Source organism: Coccinella septempunctata, chromosome 6 (genome assembly GCF_907165205.1).
Source record: "Coccinella septempunctata chromosome 6, icCocSept1.1, whole genome shotgun sequence".
Taxonomy (NCBI): domain Eukaryota; kingdom Metazoa; phylum Arthropoda; class Insecta; order Coleoptera; family Coccinellidae; genus Coccinella; species Coccinella septempunctata.
This window is the reverse complement of record NC_058194.1, coordinates 17,095,406-17,112,208: the sequence shown is the minus strand read 5'-3', so window position 1 is coordinate 17,112,208 and position 16,803 is coordinate 17,095,406. Positions and strand designations below refer to the sequence as shown.

General features: G+C 34.0%; 1 protein-coding gene across 8 annotated transcripts in view; it reads left to right on the top strand.

The window, feature by feature from the left end:
• LOC123315147 (fat-like cadherin-related tumor suppressor homolog) overlaps positions 1–16,803 on the top strand; it is a 526,180-nt gene that overhangs the window by 380,857 nt on the left and 128,520 nt on the right. For all 8 annotated transcript variants that reach the window (XM_044900731.1, XM_044900730.1, XM_044900729.1 and 5 more), the window contains one exon: positions 9,368–9,474. In XM_044900731.1, the coding sequence (XP_044756666.1) occupies positions 9,368–9,474 (107 nt within the window). The remainder of the gene's footprint in view (positions 1–9,367; positions 9,475–16,803) is intronic.

The window sequence follows — 16,803 nt, the reverse complement described above, 5'->3', positions numbered from 1 at the left end:
TAAACTTTATAAAAGACGTTGATTTATATTATCTTGGCTTTCAGTTGAAATGCCTTGGGATTCTAAGATTTAACCCTGCTCGTTGGATCTTTCTACATGAGTACGCCCATATTAGTTAGGGTAAATTGAAAATTTTTCAAGCGTAATCTCTACTTGTCACACAACGAGACTGTGCTCTGAGAGCAACTGAACATCTTTGGGGAAGATTCAACTGCGACATAGTAGATCGATAGGAAAATAACGGGTGTTTCACCTTATTGTGTTGGCTTCATTCTTTTTGGCACGAAGAGATTATTTCTCTTCATCTCTTTTTTCAGGGATTTTTAATGATCCCTCTCAGATTACTTGAGACAACAACCACATGTCTAAATTGATGAATACGGAATGAAAAAACTTCACATAACAACAGTTGAGAATGCCTTTTATCAAGAATATAGACCTGCAAAGCTTTGGAATGTTCTTAAAATTTTTATAACAAACAATGCATTGCATTTTAATCTCTCATATAGTTCGTTCATTTTGAAACTGGATATCCATTCTGAATTCAAATGTAACTGTATGGTTTAGGTTTGTAACATGAGCATTTCAGGACAGCGCCACTATGTTTGTTTGATATAACCATATACCCTATTAGTAAGCCTTTAGTGGTAAATGGTAACATGACTATCACCAGAATCGAATTATTGTTGGGTGTACGTGACGCCTTTTTTGCGCAGATAATTTTAAACCTCTGTTCCATTAATCCTGCAACTGAATAATTTGGAAATACGTATGTAACAATATCGTTGATAAATGTCTGATATTTGGATACCCTAATGATGCTCATATTATGATCTGCACATGGAGTCAAAAAATAATAATACAGTATTTCTTTCAACGATTTGACCATTTGAGCTAGTGATTCACCAGAAACGGTCAGAACTGGCCAGCAAGAGAGGTGTTCTTTCTATCATCGATTATGAAAATCGATGACAAGGGTTTTTCGCCAATAGGGACAAAGATTGCCATAGAAGAGGCATTATGAAGCTACCTTCAACATAGCAACTAATTATTGAGCAAAACGGTACATCTTGAACCTGAATCGCACAATCCAAAACATGTCAAAAAATAATGGATTTCTTTCACCCAACTATTGAATATTGATGGGAAATTTATCAGAGAAGAATGGTAACTTTGGTGTTCAATTAGGATTTCGATAATCCTTTGAGCACTAATCAGAAATCTAGAGTAAACTATCAAATCTAACACCACTTCAGTAGGAATGATGATATTAATGTCTGTAATTACATCAAGAATATATTTGCTCCCTACACACGCTGCTGAACTTAACTGGGGGCTAAATTGGAAGTAACAAAGTTACCCTGAATTTAACAGCTCATGAATCCCCATGGAAAATTGTTAATTATTGCGGAAAGTTTCCCCTATATATCGTCGGCTCATTAGTTATTCGCCTTTATTATTGAAAGTGTGAAATATATGGTTATTCTACGACTAAAAGATCATTTCGACAAGAAGTCTCAAAGTGTGATACTTATAGAGGAAATTTCGCTTCAACAAAAAAATGAAAAGCTTGTATGATATTTTTGGAATATCGTAAACTATGCACCGTTTTTTAAACAAATACTACATTGTTGAACCACGAAAATGGTTTACGTATTTAATATTTGTTTAATGAAATGGTATAACTGCATCAATAGTGAAACTTCATCTACTTCAAGGTCACCAAACTTTCCAACCATATGGCCATATACTGACTTACATTTGTAAATTTCAAAGGGCCAAATCCTTACTAATTTTCTGTGCTCGCATACAGTATTGGACCCACCACTGTGACGTAGGTTCATTTACTTCCAATCTCTCCAAGGCTTTTCAAATATTCATATTATATTTGAAAAAAAAAATTTCAACGTCACCTTTTTATTGATGAAAACTAGGAAAGTGGTTAAAATGGTTTGCCTCCATACATTTGAAATAATATTTCAAGTATTTTTGGGAGATTCTAAAAAAGTGACGCATTTAAAAATATTTAAGGTAAATGTCCCCATTTTCGACATGTGAAGGTCCTTAAGAGGACTTTCTCGCCATCCGTATAAGGCGTAAAGGGGGAAAGACTACCAGAATGTGGGGTGTTGCCGGAACACTTGAACGATAAGTAAAAGTTACGCATATTACAATAGAAATACGGATAGAAATAATATTTCAAGTATTTTTGGGAGATTCTAAAAAAGTGACTCATTTAAAAATATTTAAGGTAAATGTCCCCATTTTCGACATGTGAAGGTCCTTAAGAGGACTTTCTCGCCATCCGTATAAGGCGTAAAGGGGGAAAGACTACCAGAATGTGGGGTGTTGCCGGAACACTTGAACAATAAGTAAAAGTTACGGATATTTCAATAGTTTCCACTTTCGTAGAAAAGATGGCAGCACTTAACGAACGTCTTTTTTCAATTTCACCAGGACACGAATTGTAGCCAATGGCGAGACTTTTCGAGAAATTTCTTTATGTGGAAATTCATAGAAGAGATAATTGAACCTCGGAAAGTTAATAACATGAATGAATATTTATTCTTCAATGAAAAATTTTTTTATTTTATTTCCGTTATACGAATAACAAAATTTCTGACTTTCCGAGGTGACGAACTGATTGAATTGAATTATAATGAAAACCCCATATGAATTAGTGGTTTCTGACGTTAGATTTTCATTTTTTTTTTGAACTGACCACTATAACCCCTATCTTAAATATCCAATTGAAATTTTGGTGAGCTTTAAGGAATCAAACATTAATGATATTGATATAATATATAATTATTAGGCTAACAATTGAGAAAAAAATTAAATTCGAGCTATGTTGGCTGTAACCCCTTCCTGTTTGAACAAGATGTCACCCAGATCGTGTTCTTCAGCAAGTTTTTAGAATTCAGAGATTAGGAAGGTTTTCAACATAGAACGGTTATTTTCGTTAAACGTACCAATGGCTTCTATGGCATTCTATGCCATGCCACAATATACTACTAAGTCTAAAACAAGTGTCCGGCAGAAACTAATTTTAATTTTGAAGATTGCTTGAGAACCTGAGTTGCAGGTTGATCTGCCAGTTAGGGAGATCGGCCACCGAATGCGAAGTTGAGCGAAGCTGTGCTTTTTCAATGCTAAATCTCGAGCTACGTCTTTCGATTCGTAGCTTGTCGATTATATTAGCATTGAAAACTCTCAGCTTCGCTCAACTTCGCATTCGGTGGCCGATCTCCCTTACGGTTACATTCCACTCTTCTCTACCGTTCCTAGATATCTATTCTGATATCAATATTCGTCAGGATGAAATCAGACTATTTAATTTTTTTTTCGAATGCAACTGAAGATGCAAATCCAATGAGGATTAAATCAACCGAAACCTCATTATTGAACTGCTTCCCTAACTAATAGAAAGCAGATATACCACAGCCAAGGCATCTCACTATTTGCCAGCACCAAATAGGTTAATTTCCACATAAACCCTCCGAATTTATCTAGTGGAACAAGTAAGTAATTTACTAGAACTGAGCCGCCAGTGTATTCGAATCGTGAATGATTTAAACGTTTTCTGTGTTCAACATAACTATCAAAGAAGTCTTTTGTAGGGAACGCATAAATTAGGCGACCCTTTTGCTAAGATATTCTAGAATGTTTGTTTTTGTGCACAAAGCCTTTCGCTTCGGGTAACGAGAATTTTTTCGTTATTCCGTTTGTTCGTATTGTGATGAATTATGTTGAGTGCAACTTTTCCAATTCAGTGGAATTGGAAAAGTATGGAAGAACTAATTGGTGCAACTCGAATCTTTGAATCGTAATAGTCGTCGAAGGAAAAAGCCCAATAAATCCTGCTAAAATAGCAACGTTTCATTGAACAAATATTGAATTGTTGAAATATTCCGCTACCACTTCTTGCCTGGACTCCGCTTCTTGCAGTTCGTTCAACATCAGTTCCGTGCAGGAATGTATCACTTCCCGCACTTTCTAGGAAAATAATTATTTCAGATTCCAAAATTTCATCCATCAAATCCTGAATGAAATATTTTCATTTATACCCAAATATTATCTTTAATGTGTATTGGTTTACTTGAGAAGGTCCTTTTTATCTTCTTCGAAATTTTTACTATTTTTGGAACACAGATATATTTGAAATCTGCGGCTTTATCTTATTAAATTCAACCGACGACGTTGAAAGAGCCTACATAATTATGTTAGTTTCATCTCTGTTGGATTAGGTTTTGGTGGTTTTTATGTTTGTTTAGTGAAAAACTTTTTCCAAATAGGTTATTTTTATCATTGTTTTGCTTGTATACGTCTTCTAATGCCCAATGTATGTTTCAATGAAATTATCAAGAACAACAAGGTGTCTTGGTTGCAGGTCACTCTCTAATCAAAGGAATCGATAAACCTAACACACTGGCCAGAAAGGGATAACAAATGCCACTTACTGGCTCAGAGCCTTTCTTAGGTGTTGGATAATGCATCTATAAGAAAAAGTTTCTTGAGAAGGAATAAACCTAAAGAGAAACACTTTAGAGGAATCTTTCAGAGGGCACAATAAACCAAAAGGTCGGAGTCAAATGTAACCCCCTTATCAAACTATAAACTATAACTCATGTTCCAAGGTTAAAATCATTAGATCTCACAGAAATTATATGTGTACATTGTATCAAGAATACAATATTTCAAAAAGTAGGTATGAAACCTACAACCGAAAAATTTGGTTCAGAAGTAAAAGATTCACCTTGTATATGGAGGAAAAAGTGGTTGAATTCAGTTTCTCGCCCTACATTTTCTCCTGATACGAAAGGAGAAACATCATATTGATGAAGTGTCCTGAAATCCTTTGCCTTATTTCACTCATGAAATACGATTCCCATATTTCTGTCAGAAGGACATGCCATAATCAAACATCCTTCACTTCAGAGAATCCATCATTGAGGTCTCTTTCATACAGGTCTAACGATGTTATTTGAAAGAAACCGGTGGGAATTTGTCAAATCGTAGCTCTTCATGTGAGTTTTTGAAGAAGATGAATGATAGCGTTTACCAAATCGGGCACAGAAACGATGTTGTAGGCTTGATTTGAGTAGGAGGAAATATCATTAGGAGCTATTCAGATCGTTCATCCCTTATTCTGTATGTCAGATTCTAAGATATTTCCTTTGCTGCTGTGTGAATCGGATATTAAGGATATCCCAGATTTTCCATTTCGCTTAAATTTGATATTTTACACATTCAGAATGAAAATTCAAGAAATTCCAGGCAGTCTGATCAAGACACGGACCGGAGCAAATCTCTTCACCGATCGATTCTTCCTATCTTTCTTTTTCTCATTAGATGTTCGACAGCTCAAAATAGATCATTTGTTGGCGAAAGTAATCTCAATAGTAACCGTAATGAGAAAGACGAGATTTTATTAGTCGTAAACTAATTGACCCAAATAGATGCTGATTACATTGGTGGAATGGTGGAATACACAATTCTAGTTTCATGACTTCAGATCGTGAACTTGCAGAAATATGGTCTTTTTATGTTCCACCTCTTTCATTCAATCTTCCAAGCTCGGTATCATTGCGAGCTTTAAATTTGAGCTTTTCGCACTGATTTCTAGGACAAACCTGGTTACCGGATGGTCTGAGATTTATTAATCCATTTTCAAAATTTGCAATTGTTGCAGGAGGTAAGGGTAAACTAAAGGTAATGGGTCTGTTATAGATAGTGGTCCCAAACTATCAGTTCTTATTTGCATGAATGATGAAACAAGATATAGGTTGGTCCTCCTATAAAATAATTTTAGTCCATTTTTATGTTTAAAGGCGACATTATTCAACCGATACAAGGGTAAGCTGACGTTTATCCATTCAGTGAAATAAATTTTTTTAACTCACAAATGAAATATATAACATGAATATGAACGGGTAAACGTCATATTGCTATTGCTGCTGTGGATTGAATAATGCCCTAGCAACAGTCAATCAATCCGACGCCTCTCATTTCATTTCAGAAATTAGTAAATCTCTGGAAAGAGTAACGTTTGAATCCTAATCAAAATGGAATAAAATGTTGCATACAACACGTGAGTTATTCATATTCATAAACATTCATTTAACTCACTTGTAGTATAAATAACTATTTGAAAATAGATTTTATGCAAGTTATGCTTTTCTGAAGTTGAATGTAATGTTCCTTGCAATATTATTTTGAACTGATTGGTTTTTATCTGATTTTCTTTTTCAATTGAGGAGTATATTAGGTAGGCATTTGAGATTTTGGAATTTCCTGTCGACCTACTTCTGCATCTCTCAAATATTACTACCCTTATTGAAAATTGGCAATTTTACTGGGATGAGTCTAGTTTTCTGACTTATTGATATATTGGATAGACTAACATAATTATACTTTTTACATAATTACGTTCCTAATAATTGATTGGACTATGAACTTATTTAGATATGGGCTACATATTTTGATATGCATTTTCTGGTTATTTTTTTTTTGTAGATTTAATTCCAGGTAAATTCCCGCAGAATGATTTTAATGAATTATCTCGTCAGATCGCTAGGATGGCATCAAATTTGCGGTTGGACCATGAATTCTAAATTTCAAATCAAGAATGAAAGGTTGTATATTGTTTGATGGAAAGTAAATTTTTTGGGTTATATTTGAATCTGGCTGCCTTTGTTCGAAATGATTCCCTTCAAGAGAGGACACCACTGTCAGTATAGTTCAGACAACAATCAACAATGTGAATAGTTTGTACTAGTGAAAAGTTTATATTATAAGTATATCATTTTTAATGAACCATCAGTTGGAGACTTGTAGGTGGAACAATTTCATTGTTTTCCGTTCAATTTCAAAGATATTTTATTGATTTCAATCAGTTTCAATCAGTCTGTCTTCTTGTTAATGAATCAGTAATAGTTCCATACATGAAAGTTATAGATCGAAACTATCACGACTGCTCTGGAAGAGCACTGGTTTTCTAATTAAAGAATGCAATTACATGGAGCACGCAAACCGGGTTTCAACTGCATATCGAAAATGATTTCATATATTTTATTCATTCTACACGTAGCACACAGAATATGTGAATAGGGCTAGGTCGCCATTTCCCAAGACGTGGAACATTTAATTAATTCTCTGTGTCGCCTTCGTGATGAGTAGTGGGTAAAAATGAAATGTTCAAAGGTTGTGGCATCTAAAGGTTTTCAGCAGAGGAGAAAATATTATTTGTTTTTTTCAGAAATTCACTGAGTTATGTTCGTGTGGCAAAAACCATTTGAAAGATATTTTTTATGGAGGACAAACTGCACTAAAATCGAATTATATTTCGAAAACTTTCAAGATGGAAATTGTGGAAATTTTTTTAGAGTGCTCCCAAATATTACCATCCTTTGCTCATCAGCAATGAAAATCACTTCTGCAATTTCTTCATATAAAAATGAATAGTTGTGAAAGAATTTGAGGGCGATTCCTCGTCAAAAAAGAATTTGAGTCCTTCATATAATTTTTTTTCAGCAGCCTCTAAAGATGGCACCTGAAAAGCAATTGATAATTTTTTCCCGCAGAAAACAGTAAACGGACAGAAATGAAATTGAGCAAACATTCCAGAGCGCGTACTAGGTAAATTTCAGTTCGAGGTTAATTTCAGTCTATACGACTTACGCATGCCCGTTGATAAATCTTTTTTTTATTAAAACCGTTATCATCAGCAAGAATTTGCTTTATTCATTCTAAATAATAAAGGGAAGGAGTTTCTTGTAATTTCAAGAAAACATCACGAAAATGTTTTTTTTGCCTTCTCCTTCTCATATTATATCTGCAATTTCATTTCGGTCAGTTTTTTGGATTCTAAACAAAAAATTAAACTTCTTTTCAGAAGTTTGTCTGAAGATGACATCTTCAGTGTCAGTGTCATTGCTCGAAAATAATTATGTGAAGAATCCACACAACTTCTTCAAATCTATTCATTTACACCCAGTATAACTAGTTTTTATTCTGAGAGGTTACTTATCAAATTTTCATTGCGTCAGAATGAGTCATCATATCTTGAAAACTTTGTGCCAAATTTGAGTCTATAATTATTTTAATCCATTGAAAATTAAGGTGGTCATGACCAGTTAAGAATTTGGACAAGCTTGCAGAAGTTCACTAATTCAGGTCAAGCTTTGTTCATTTTTGTATGTGTTAAAACACCAATTGCAGTTTTTAACACCTGCTCTACCTTTATTCTCTTGCTGGTCCCTTAACGAAGTTAAATTTTTATTTTAAAAGAGAACAGTGTGTTTACTGTATCCTGTGAATGTAAATGTTCCGATTTCAAAACATGTACATCATTCCCTCACAGGACCACCCTTAGAGTGAGTGCAATTCTGAGGGTGATTTGGGTTTCCACTCTGCTCCATAAACTCACCCCTATAAAGTTGGGTCGGTGAAGAAACTAGGTAAACCCCCTTGGACAAAAATTAATGGCTGAACCTCCTCCCCTCACAAGGAGTAAACCACTATTAATAATTGGAGGAGTAATACACTCGCATATTCACTGTACAGGGTGTTTCAAAATTCATTGCAATAATTTATGGATATGAATTGAAGGCTAAAAGTTTATGTAAGTAAAGGTCAGCAAACGCTCAGCTATGGAGCTACAGGGTGTATAGTTTTTTCTATATCGAAAATGAGCCTTTAGTTCAGCAGAGATTTTCTCGAAAATGGTAAGAGATATTGGTACGTACAATGTCATGGGTCCAAAAAGCTTTTAAATGAAACAAGGAATTCATTTTGATTTTTGGAATATAATAGTTGCTCTCGTCAGAAATCTCCTGGGGAGATGAGGGGAAAATGGTTTCATTGTTATTTGGCATGGCACTTTAGACACCTGTAGCTCTGTAAGTAAGTGTTTGCGAAACCATAATTATAAGAATTTTTTGCCTAAATATTATTCAAGGAACATACTATTAAATTTAATGCACTGAATTTTGAAACACCATGAATAATTATTAGATCCATATAACAATTAAATCTTTGAGCTAGATTTCATGTTTATATCATTCAGCTTGAAGAGTATACGACCGTTGTTATACGAAAGTGTGGATGTTATGTTTTCATATAATTTAACCGATTGTCAGTGAAGAAACCCTTAATTTGCGCAGTGGAATAATTGATAATATTATTCTATATTTAGAATTGTAGATTCACTTCGTGAAGGTTTACTGTGAATTTGGCATTTCCCCACGTTGGAATTACTAATTTAATTCATTGTTTGTGGTCAATCCCAACTTTGAATCAATTGAATCTCAACAATGTCCAAAATGGAATATAAATAAAATAAATCACATTATTATCTTATTTGCAGGGAACATCAAGACATTGGCCGTATTGGACGTGGAAACGAAAACGCACTATTGGCTCACTGTATTCGCTCAAGATAGAGGTGTTGTTCCACTGTTTTCCAGCGTAGAAGTGAGTATTCTTGATTGACATGCATTTTTTTAAACACTGATTGAACGATATTTTGGACTTCACTCCATGAAGCTATCAGAACCACTCTGAAATTTGTTTTTTGATTCTGGCCATTATTGGTGTATAGGTACACTCTTGACCCTGGAAACTCTGAAGCTAAATAATTGATATTTGTTAATCTTTTGCGAAAGGCAAATGTAAACAAATTTAAGACCACAGGATGAACTCCCTCTTGTGTCTGACTATTTATAATATCAAGAAAAGTTTCATAATTCCCGTGTAAGACTTATTCATTACCCTAGTGGAAAATTTGTAGAAATCGCGGACTGTATTATGTATTATAAAAAACGTTAAGCTACAGATATGTATAAGAAGTTAATTGAATATTTCGAGAATTTAGGCTCACATTTCTGTGTCCTCCGATTCAACAGTTTATTCGCCTCAAAAAATTCATTGGAAATAAAAATGATTACAATGAAATGAAACATAACTATTTTCTCTTACAAAAATGTAAATTGTACTGAAATGTAAATCGTACTGGCAATCAGACTGATGGTCTTTATTTTCCCAATTGCGTTCGTTTTAGCAGTTCACTCCAGCGGAATAAATTTATTATTTTTCATAATAAAAAGAGGAGACATTTCATTTGAGTGTGCCAACACTCTACACACTACAGGTTCTATAAAATTCAATTAATTTTAGGAAAGCACACATAATTTTTTTTAATACGATTTGCTGGAGCTCTTTCGAAAAGTTAAGCCCGGTAATTCACAACACTTGATGAAATTACTGATATTCCGCTCACCAGAGAAATGCGGAGTATAGTGAATAAATGAGCAAGTTGGTAGATGGGTCTGTAAATTCATTTCCTCAGCCGACAAGGTAAACATGGAGAGTTCCAATATACACAATTACTTGAATATCTCATTACTAATAATTTTTCGGGTCACGTCCGTTGGGTAATTCAATATTTTATAAAGATTCATAGGTGAGTAGTATTCTGAGAATGATTTTGCAGTATTGAAATTAATATATTGTTCACTGAATAATATATCATATCACGGTATGATAATTGAACCAATTACTCATTCCGCTTGAAGCAGTGAGTGGTGAAAATTCCTTTCATTCGACGAAAATGTCAGTCTTCAGCGTAGTCGCCTGGTTAATGAAGAGCAGGTAGCTCATGATATTGAAAGGAGTGGCCAGCTCGGTTTCCAGACATAAATTGCATCGAGCATGTCTGGGCAGAGATGTCTAGACAGCTGCCCTCCCTAGAATAACCGATTTATAATCTGGGGCAGCTTTCTAAGGCTATGATGGACATTCGGACCAATTTATCCCAAAATTTCATAAATCGTCTCAGCAGAAGCATGCCTCGAAGGAAGAGACTTTATTTGTTTTCTAACACTCAAACCTAAAATTCCACATGCATATTTTCAATTAAAATTTTTTTGTATGGAATTTTTCATTCCTTCATTGTCTTCTAAGAGAAAGAAAATTGAACTTAAAATAGATTATGCGATTTTATTTTTCAGAGTTTGTAAACTACTACACCACTACACGTGTTTTATTATCAGTTATCACAATAATATAATCAATTGGGTGAAACCATTCCTATGTTCTAATATTCTTTTCAATTTTCTACCAGTTTGACCTATATAAAACAATGAACAATCACTACTAGTTAGTTTATAGTCTCCCCATTTATCTGCCTTATTCATTTGATCTTTATTATTTTTTATGTATAAAGTATTTTCCGTTTTAAAATCTACTTTGATATATTCCTAAAAACTCATTATTATTCACAAAAACACATTAGTACTCATAGAAAATAGGGCTATAATAGTATGATTCATAGATAAGTAAATATTCCTCTTTCAAAAAGTAATTTCACCAAAAAATGAAACATATTATAATAAAACAGATTGCAGTGAATAACGGTTATAATGCGGAATTAATAGACAGGATGCTTGCGAAAAAAACTTTTTGAAATCGGAAGGTATCAAATAAGCTTCTGAAACGAAAAATACTCTAGGTAAATGCATAAAGAATAATGAAGATCAAACGAATAAGGTGGATAAATGTGAAGTTTACTTGTAGTATTTGTTCATCGTTTTATATAGGTCAAAATGGTAGAAAATGTCAGAAAGATATATTAGAACATAGAAACTGTTTCATCGAAGGCACCGGAAATTCTATGTTTACTGAGCATCAATGCAAAGCACAACTTCAACGAAGACTTCGAAATTTTACATAAAAGGAAATAAAAGTCAGAAACTGAATCTTTCAGAAAGTTTGGAAAACAATAAATGTAAGTTATCTCCGGATTTACTCAACGACCAGATTCAGATTGACCTCAATAACTCCCCATTAATGAATGCATTTTGAATATTTGTGTTCAACTAGTAGTATTTTCGTTTTCGTTAGTTTAGTCGCTAACATATAATAAACGAAACCAAAGCAAAAAATTTAAAAACAAAACTATAAAACTTGAATGCTAAAAAAGAAAAAAGTAAAGAACTTCGTTGAAATCTGAGGATAAATGATAGTAATTGCTCTGCACGTTTGTGGAAATTTCCATTACTAGTCCGATTTCTACCTGCCCCAAAATTGCTCCTAGTATTCTGGAAACTTTCCTTATGCCCTCCAGATTCCTAGGAGTAGAGTCAAATGCTGGTTCATACATTTCGTTCGGTACCGAAAATTTCAGATTGCCTTCACCCACCTGAAGATCTTATTGTGACAGTGAAACACGGGTCGTTGTTTAAAAACTCATTTAGTGAAAATCGTATAAACTGTTTTTAAGTTCAATTATGGATTTTCATCAAGTATCGGCCATTTAAATCCAATATCAAAAGAAAATTACAAATAAACATACTCTTTTACCATGGTATCCGTTCAAAATAAACGTCTTGAATCAAATATTCTTGAAATAAATTGAAGGTCAGTGATTCCTATCAATCGGGAATTTTCCTTCTGACGAAAGTGATGTATTTTTTATGAAATATCTTTGAAACGTCACATTTTGAAATAACCATTTCAACCGTTTTCCAAAAAAAAGTACAAAAATGAAAAATAAAAATGGATATTTAAAATTTAAAGCGTTTCGTTTCTCTTGCACAAGTTGGCAACATCGACGGAAATATGCTTTGATAATAAAGGACAACAAATACACTTATAACATACATCTTCATGAGACAGACAAAGATGGCTGTCCATGAAGTCTGCGACGAACGAGGAAGGAATTTTATGGGATTTTTATGTCCGGTTGCTGTTGAGGCTCGCCAGTGAGTATGCGCCTTATAAGGGCTGTAAATCAACAGCTGTTATTTTATAAACAAGCCTTTGTTTTTTTTATTTTCTAGTAGGCGCTTTTGCCAAATCGTAAACTAGAAACGAAGCGATTTAAATTTTATACCTCATATTTAAAGAATTATTTTGAATATTTCCCGCTGAGCATTCAAAAAATTCATGAATGAAACTCATAATTATTCATTTTAAACTTGCATATGCTGTGAAAACCCAAATTGAGATTGAGATTTCCCCATTGTCGAGCAGTGTTGTACATGGAGAGAACTTCTTGAAACTGGCAATTCTTGTATACGACCATAAGGTTGAAAGTTTACGCCATATCTATGGCATATGACGTGCGAATAATCTTCTCATCATTTTTATTCAGACCGAATACAGTTGCTTCTGTCAGACAGTTTCAAAAGGCTAAAGGAATTTTATTATTCATTGCGTTTATGTGCTCAATCTCGTAGTGCTGTACTAGCCTATTCAAATTCTTGAACCTATATTCCCATATTCCTAGCCCTTATCTTCACAGCATAAATATTCATATGAACTCCTTCAAATGAGTCATCTGAAGAAGGAAGGGTTTCTCCGCATCATCAGTCACGAAAAGTCCGAAATTATTACTTTCGAAACTACCGGACGACCCCAATCCTTGCTGTTTCATCAAGAATAGGAAGTAACCGAGAAAAAGGAGAAGGGACCATGCAAATTTGATGATATGAGAAATAATGGGGTCACATGTTGGGACGAAACCACAATAGATGTCGAAATAGTAAGAAAGCATCGGAATTTGTTGGAGTTGGGATTGTTGTACGCATCCTCTGTGTGATGAATAGGTCCTTGCTTGAGATACATAAAGATGCTGATGTAATTTCATGATTTTCCTTCACCGTTTCCGCATTGAAAAGAAACGTACGAAACTACATATTCAAAGGAATGTTGCATATTATTAAATTCACTTTGTGTATCGATGCATAAAATTCTTTCGTCTTTCTTCGATTTCTCTAGTTCATTCATCTGATTGACTGATTTCGCCTCTTTCGTTTTGTCAAGTGCTTGCTTTATATGGCTCTTCCAAGTCAGTCCTTTGTTGTGATCCCTAGATTTCTACTCCACTTCTTCTGTATCAATTTATTGATTGGTATTATCTTTCAGTTTTCTCTTTTGGGATAATATCGTTTGGCGTCCCTTTTTTAGGTTTGATTATCCACTTAATCCACCAGTCTTTTATTTCATCGCCAGCTTCCTGTAATCTTCATCGTATACCTTCTATAATGCCATGTTGGACTGTTATTCCTGTGTCATTTTCGTGTAATGTAAGTGATTACATGTATTCTTTAGTACATGTCATGGATATAAATATTTTTAAGTGGGACAGAGTACTGACCTTTAGGGTAGGTACTCCTGATGATTCAGATAACTTGTGGATCAGCATTCGTCGTTTCTTGCCCTTCACATTTTGTTTATCAATCCCACATGCCATACACTGCCGGGTGCCTTTCCAACCCCTCTTATACCTAATAGGTACCAGGCCTATTCCTATTGCTTACCTACTTATCCTTCTGTTGTGTGTTCTGTTAGCCTCGATAATTATTGTTCTGAGCACAAATAGCTCTAAAGGTTCGTAATTTAGGTATTTAGTTTCTTCTATAAGCCTTTTGGCTATTATTATGTCCACTAGTTTTCCAATAGGTGATAGTAGACCGATATCGATTTGAAGTTTCGTGGAAATTTCTTTTACAGATTCATTCAACACTAGGTTTCGTTACTTTTTCACCTTCTTGACTAATAGTTCCATTTGCTTTTTTTGGTGGCTTCAATTCATTTTCTTGTAATTTTCTTTCGAATTATGCTCGTGAGTTTGTCCCCACTTAGGAACATTTATTATTTTTTAACTTTAAATCATTTATAATTTGGTGAAGATTCATTCTTATCTATTAGATATCTGGGAAAGGTGACATATACCCAGTTTGTTGAGGCACTCATTCAGATATTTTTATTACTTTCTCAGTTAAGAAAAGGGAAAAAACAACTTTCTTACAACTGTCGTATTCGTATATTTGTTTTGACATCCCGTTACTAGTGTTACGAAATCCCAGCACACTATCCCTGCACTACAGGATGTCTGCGCCATGGGGCAGCGGTAGATTACTCTAATTCTATTAACTTTACAAAAAAGAGTTTCAAATAAAACTTTCCTCTTTTTAAGTAGAGGATCTTCTAAAATTATTTAGAACTATACAAAGTGTTTCGTTCCTTCCGCGCAGCTATCAACTTCGTTATTTTAAATGGAACGCCCTATATATTTTTACGTTTTTGAATAGTTAAATTTGAATATGAGTTTGATAGCACAACGCTATGTCTGAATTCTCAACGGTTTTCGAGAAATTTGACTTTTTATCAATACTTTGACAGTTTGAGGTACTTACATAAACGACTTTAGCTTCGTCCCTATTCTATGTAATTGATTCAAATTTGGATTAGACAATAAATGATACACTAAATTTTTTTTTTGTAAATAACCATATCATGGTCCCCGAAAAGGTAGATTCATTATCAAAAGAGAAATTCATCAAAATCTTCACTTTTTTAAATGGCAATCCATTTTTTTTTCAACTAAAAGCGAATAAAAAATGTTTAAATAATGAACAGAATAAGACATTTCAAAAAATGAAGATTTTGATGAATTTCTGTTTAGATGATGGATCTGCGTTTTCCTGTACATAATATGGTTGGTTACAGAGAAAATTTTCAGTGTAACATTTATTGTCTAGTCCAAATTTGAATGAATTACATAGAATAGGGACGGAGCTATGGTCCTTTATGTAAATACCTCAAATTGTCAAAATATTAATAAAAAGTCAAATTTCTCGAAAACCGTTGAGAATTCAGACATAGTCGTGTTATCAAACTCATATTCAAATTTAACAAGGAATTCAAAAATGTAAAAATATGAATATCTATATTAATAAAATAGGATCTATGGTTTACTTCAAAATGCTTTATTGTTCAAACGATCGCACCAAATTGGACAATTCTTTTTTTGTTGTGTTTATTATTGTTAGGGCAAGGTTTATATAACAAAATATTCCCAAAAAAAATTGTACAGAACAGAAAAAAAGGCATTCCTTTTTCTTACGACCAATCGAGCAATCACGATGAGTTAGTTATTATTATCTACCCTAGAAATAATTTAAATGGCAAAACTAGGTTTGCCGGGTCAGCTAGTTTGAAATAAAGAAGTTAATAGCAGTGCAGAAGAAACGAAACACTTTGTATAGTTCTAAATAATTTTAGGAGATGCTGTACTTAAAAAGAGCAAAGTTTTATTTGAAACTTTTATTTGTATAGTTAATAGACTTAGACCGCTGCCCCATGGCGCGGACACTCTCTATAAGGAAATTGAAAATGTCGATGCAGGGAAAAAGAAGTATAACAAACGGTCTGAAATTCGGAGCAATCCTGTTTTGATGTGAGAAGGGCCACGTGTCAGGATGCGTCGCAGAGTGACCCCTTCTCTTTCAACTTTCAAAAAAATCTTTTTCTACAAGCGTGCGCGTTCAACCTTTTTCCCGCACGCATTTCAAGTTGCAAAGAGTCACTTTCCCAAAAGGTGCGGGAAAAACGCCTGCTGATTAGCAGGGGTTTTTCCCGCACGCAAATATTATAGAGTAAATTAAATTCTATCATGTCTCTATGCACCGAACGTCAACGATGAGAAACCAATGGTTACGACATACAGAATTACGTTTGTCATTATATATGAATTAATCAAATGAGATATGATCTGTTTCGTGAAATGGATATATGTATTTATATATTTCAAGCACTTGTAGAAAAAATATTGTTCCTAACTCAACTGCTTACCCGAACTCTGCTTCGCATCGTTCGGGCAACGGCAGTTTCGTGCGGGCAAGTATCACTTTCCGCACTTGATAGGAAAATAACTATTATGAATCACCTAGTTGGCAATTAGTCTTGCAAGTACCAGTTCTTTACGCACGATTCCCGTACTGCCAAAAAAATCAGCAA